General features: G+C 50.3%; 1 protein-coding gene across 2 annotated transcripts in view; it reads left to right on the plus strand.

Moving 5' to 3' along the window:
* The window catches only part of PTPRS (protein tyrosine phosphatase, receptor type, S), an 89,331-nt gene extending 87,721 nt beyond the window's left edge, over nucleotides 1–1,610 (plus strand). The window contains exons 27-28 of one of the 2 annotated variants that reach the window (XM_006896376.1): nucleotides 74–209; nucleotides 1,471–1,610. In XM_006896376.1, the coding sequence (XP_006896438.1) occupies nucleotides 74–209; nucleotides 1,471–1,539 (205 nt within the window). In that variant the 3' untranslated portion in view covers nucleotides 1,540–1,610. The remainder of the gene's footprint in view (nucleotides 1–73; nucleotides 210–1,470) is intronic. The other variant, XM_006896375.1, reaches the window with a different exon arrangement.
* The last annotated feature ends 4,145 nt before the right edge of the window (nucleotides 1,611–5,755 follow it).

Below are 5,755 nucleotides of genomic sequence, written 5' to 3' on the forward strand. Positions count from 1 at the left end.
CACACACACACACCCCTCCCGTGACTGGTCCCCCCACCGTGGGGCAGTCCCTGACCCCTCTGCTCCCCTGCAGCGCCGGCGTGGGCAGGACGGGCGTCTTCATCACGCTCAGCATCGTCCTGGAGCGGATGCGGTACGAGGGCGTGGTGGACATCTTCCAGACCGTGAAGATGCTGCGGACCCAGCGGCCGGCCATGGTGCAGACGGAGGTGAGGGTGGCTGGGGGATGAGGGCAGCCCCGGGAGGCGTCAGGGCAGTGTGCACACTCAGCTGCTCTCCAAAAGGATGGGGGGTCAAAAACCCCCAAAGGGCTTCAGAGGAAGGGCTGGGCATCTTCTTCTAAGAGGTCACAGCCGCTGCAGGCCCCTGGAGCATTGTTCTGCCCTGGCACATGGGGTCGCCATGGGTCAGAGTCCACTAAGGTCCTCACAACCCCTGCAGGCCCCTCAGGCACAGCTCTGCCCTGGCATGTGGTGTCGCCATGTGTCAAAGTCCACTGAGGTCCAGATCCAAGGATTGTCTCCTGCAGTGACAGGGTGGACCCGCTGGTCCCTGTCACAGGGAGACCTCACAGCTGAGTCAGGCCCCTGCCTCGGGCCTGACGGATGCATCGGCCACCAAGGCAGATGTCCAGTCCTCTCTGATGTGCCGGTGGGGAAGTGTCCAGAGCAGGAAGTGGCCTGTCCTGAGCTCATCCTCCTGTGGGGCCCGAGTGACAGTGTCTTAGAGCGGCCTCAGCTTGAGGGAGACAGACTCCCCGCCTGAGGGCATAGCTGAGCTGTCACAGGAGAGAGTTCAGATGGCAGGACCAGGCAGGAAAGAGGGATGAATGGAAGCGGGAGACACGAGGAGGAAGCAGGAAGGGTGCTGTCCCGTTGTGGGAACTGCGACCTTTGAATTGGTGAACAGAAATCCTCTTCTCTCTAAACTTTCCTCTAAGTCACAGTCAGAAAATTTAAAAACAGGTGAGCTCTGGTGGCCTAGTGGCAAGAAACTGCACTGCAATCCCAGAGGTGCATGGTTCAAATCCACCAGATGCTCTGCTGGAGAAGGAGGGACAATCTCCTCCTGTACCAGTCAGATCTGATTTGACAGTACACACACAAAAAATAATAAAGTAAAACAAAATTTTTTTAAAAAATTAAAAAACAAAAGAGGTGTGTACTGTGCAAAGGCGGAAAGGTGGGAGGCTGCCACAGTATTTTGGGGGACCCCCCAGTGCTTTAGGAAATGTTGGAGCTGCCAGCCTAAAGGTGAGCAGTTCAAATCCACCAGCAGCTCCGCAGGAGGACGGTGGGCTGTCTCCCCGGCACCATGTTCTCTGAATGCCTGGAGGGTCGGCTGGGAGTCGCTTCGCACTAACCAGTTATGAGTTGGAGGGCTCCCCCCAGTGTTGCCAGGGCTGGCGGCTCCTGTGAGCGGGCAGCAGGGCAGCTGCCCAGCACTCACGCCCCCCCCTCCTCCCTGCAGGACGAGTACCAGTTCTGCTACCAGGCCGCCCTCGAGTACCTGGGGAGCTTCGACCACTATGCAACCTAAAGCCATGGCCCTCGGCCTGACCCCGCTGACCCGACGTGCCCGTGCTGGACGGACCCTGGAGGCCTGACCCCGCTGACCCGACGTGCCCGTGCTGGACGGACCCTGGAGGCCTGGCCCCGAGGCAGGAGGCAGTGACGGGGCCAGGCTGGGCGCACACACCCCCTGCCCCCAGCCGGCCGCTGCCTTCCCATACTTGGCACATTCCTCCCTCCCTTCCAAAACAGAGATTCCGGGGTGGGGGGTGGGGGGACGGTGAGCAAACAGGGGTGCTCCCCAGGACTGGGCGGGGCCAGGCCGCAGACCCCCTGGCCCCAAGCCGTGCACCCTCCCGTGCCGCACTGGGGTGCTGGACTTGGGGAGTGGGGCGCTGGACTTGGGGGCGGAAACCCACTTTTTTTTTTTTCAACTCTCAGTGTAACAGTAACCAGTGACATTTCCTTTTTCTTTTTTTTTAAATAGTGTATTTTTCCCCCCTCCTTTTTTTAAAAAAGAACCAACCACCAGACCCCACCAGTGTCCGGGTATAAAATGCACAGCCCACTGTGTCTGGTCCTGTCCATCTGTGCATCCCCGCGGTGGGCTCAGCCGTCCCCAGGTGGGATCCCACCTGTGCAGGTGGCGGACAACTACGCGCCTTTCCTCTCCCTCCTTTTTTTCTTTTTTTTAATTTTTAAATTAAATTCTCAGACATATCAAGTACAGCTCTGAGGGTGGGGCCAAGCAGCTTCTGGGGTTCAGCCAAAGGGCCCCGCCTCCCACACACACCCCCACCCTGTGGGGGCCAGGAACACGGAGAAGTTTGCTGTCCTCCGGGGAGAGGGGCATGTGGGCAGCCCCGGATCAGGGACCCTCCCTCCTGGGACTACGGGGCAGTTTTGGGGCAAAAAAAAAAAAAAGCAGATGGATGGGACCCCTTCCCCCCAAAGCAAGTGAGTTTTTCTCTTTGTACAAGAGCAGATCTGCCGCTGCTTCCCACTGTTTATTCAACGGAAGTGGCTGGGTGGTTTCCCACCTCTGTGTATGTAGATATATCGACTTTGTATTAAAGGAAAATTGTCCGACCCCTGCCCACAGTGGCATCTTGTCGTGTCCCCCACTGTCCTTTCATACTCCAGGGGACAGGGCCTGGAGGGCTGCCTCTCACTGAAGGGTGCTGGCTGAACAGAGCTCTTGAGCCAGAGAAGTGGCATGGCCCAGATGGGATTTGAACTAGGGATCTTGCAAATCCAGAACCCACACACCTCCGATTTTGCCTATAAAAAGTGATCATCATTCAGTACCTAGAATGTCCCAGACCTCTGAGATGGAGGGTCCTCAGTCCAGTTTACACAGATGAGGAAAAAGGCTCAGAAGGGGTCAGGCACCTTCTCCAAGTCACACAGTTAAGTAGAGCTTAACATAGTTAAGGCAGAACTGGGATTTCAGCCTCAAATACCACACTGGGCTGCCACCCTTTCCTCCAGGGCAGGGTGGTGAGGATGAAACCACAGAGGGGTGTGCTGGTCCCTTTCCCAAGCTCTAACCCTGCTTCCCGGGAAGAGACCCCCTCCTGTGAGCCCCAAACCTGAGAGGAGAGGGTGAGTCATGCTACTGTCTCCATCCATGTCTGAAAATCCAGACATGGGGCAAAAGATGTCCTCCACAAAAAACGTCCAAGGACAAGAGAAATGGTTTTAGGCCAGAGGTGCAGCCCAAAGACCAAGATAAGGTAGGGCCATGTCTTATAGAAACTAGCACATCAAGGACTCAAAAAGCATAAAGAGCTGTGACTAACATTATTAATAAATAGGTTGAACAGATATTATCTCCCATGTCCCAAGTCTTCCAGGACACAGGAAGCATTTGTAAAACAGCAGCAATGCAGAGCCTCACAAGATCCAAAAACAAATCATTAGCTATCCTGATATGAATCCAAAGGAATATAGTTTGCAATTAAATTAGCTATCCTTGAAAAGATGTACAATCACAAATTTTAAAATTCATTTCTAGGGGAGCTCTGGTGGCCTAGTGGCAAGGAACTGCAACTACAATCTCAGAGGCGCACGGTTCGAACCCACCAGATGCTCTGCCGGGGAAGGAGGGATAATCTCCTCCTGTACCAGTCAGATCTGATTTGATGGTACACGCACACAAAATAAATAATAAAAAAATTAAAAAAACTCATTTCTAAACAAGGCACAAAGGTGGAAATCACAGCTGTTAAAACTGATCAACAGTTTAAATAGCACATTCTGAAATAAAACTTTCAGAATGCAGCCAAAGGAGTATCCAGAGGAGAAATCATAGTCTGAAACTTACTTATTAGAGAATGAGAAAAATTGAAATTACACATGAAAAAGTAACTAAAATAAGTTTTCCATTCAAATAACTAAAGCATGAGATAAATGAAGAAATAAAGACGAAATTGGGCACTTGTCAACTATAATGGGGCACTTTTAAGATTGTTTTCTTGCATTTACAAAATCAAAATCTTTATCTAGAAATACCAAAAGTATGTAGCACTTGGCCAACTGACTGGAAGAGATCTATATTTGGTCCCATTCCAAAGAAAGGTGATCTGATAGAGTGTGGAAACTATCATTCATACCATACACAACCAAGATTCTGCTAAAGATTATCTAAAAATGACTGGTACAGCACATCAACAGAAAACTGCCGTTAAGTGCAGGCTGGGTTTAGAAGGGGTCATGGTACTAGGGATATTATAGCTACTGTTGGATTGACCTTGGCTGAAAGCAGGGAATTCCAGAGGAATGTGTTACCTGTTTTTCACTGACTATGCAAAGACATTTGTGTGGATCTGTGGCTAACTCAGAAAAATGGGAATCCCAGAACATTTGATCGTGTTAATGTAAAACCTATACTTGGACCAAGAGGCAGCTGTCAGAACAAGGGAACAAAATGGGGAAGAGCATTGTTCAAAATTGGGAAGGGTGTATACCAGGGATATGTCCTATCTCCATAACTCTTCAATTTATATGCAGAACAGATTATCTGGGAGGCTGGGCTCTATGAGGAGAAATGTGCCATCGGAATTGGAAGAAGACTGATCAACAATCTGCGTTATGCAGATGATACAACCCTGCTTGCTGAAACTGAGGAGGACCAGAAGCACCCGCTGCAGAGGGTCAAGAACTACAGCCCTCATTATGGATTAAGCACAACATCAAGAAAACAAAAGATTCTCACCGCTGGGCCAATTGGCAGCAGCATGATAGATGGTTAAGAGACTGAGATTGTTCACAGCTTTAGTTTGCTTGGCTCCACAGTCAACAATCTTGGCACCAGCAGCCAGAAAATGAAAAGACGTATTGAATTGGGAAAGTCTGTTAGAAACCTCTCCAAAGTACTGAAGAGCGATGATGTCATTCTGGAGACTAAGGTGCGCCTGATACAGGCCATACATAGCAATCACTTGCTATGTGTCAGAGAGCTGGACAATGACTAGGGAAGATAGAAGGAGAATTTATGCCTTTGAGCTGTTGTTCTGGAGAAGAGTATTGAATATACCATGGACTGCCAGGAGAAAAAACAGGTTTGTCCTAGAGAGGGATCAACCAGGCTGTTCCTTGGAGGCAAGGATTCTGAGGCTTCATCTGGCATACTTTTGACATGTTTCAAGGAGGGACCAGTCCTTGAGGAGGGACTTCATGCTTGGGAGGACATAGGGACAGCACAGGAGAGGAAGACTCTTGATGAGATGGATTGATTGACTGGGGTTTTGGGGGTAGGTAGAGAGACTGGTACAGAATAGAGCAGGGTTTAGGGCTGTTGTACATAGGGTCACTATGAGTCACATTAACCAAGTGCTAATCAAAGTAAAATAATAATGCAAAGACACTGAGAAAGCCAGAAGAAAGGCATCCAGATGAAGGTATCTGTTAAGTACTAAAATGAATGTTGGGTGTCGAGAGAAAACAGAGAGTGGGAGGCAATAACAGAACTGAATCTGGGGGTAGGAAAGAATTTTCTGTTTACCGTGGGATAGTGGGAAAAGCAGACAGGCTGTGGAGAAAGGGAGAGGTGGAAGAGAAGTGTATGGGGCAGCATTTGACAAAGCTAGAGTACCTGCACACAGAGTTTAAAGTGAAATCTTGGGAGAAAGAGAATCACAGTTGTGCTGGGAGAGTGAGTCCAACTCTTCGAAACTGAGAACAAGCAGTTAAGGGAGTAAAGCTCTCGAGGTGAATAATGCAGCCACAAACTTGATCAAAGG

The sequence above is a fragment of the Elephantulus edwardii genome, unplaced genomic scaffold, assembly GCF_000299155.1.
Source record: "Elephantulus edwardii isolate Elephantulus edwardi_28Jun2011 unplaced genomic scaffold, EleEdw1.0 scaffold00185, whole genome shotgun sequence".
Classification (NCBI taxonomy): Eukaryota; Metazoa; Chordata; class Mammalia; order Macroscelidea; family Macroscelididae; genus Elephantulus; species Elephantulus edwardii.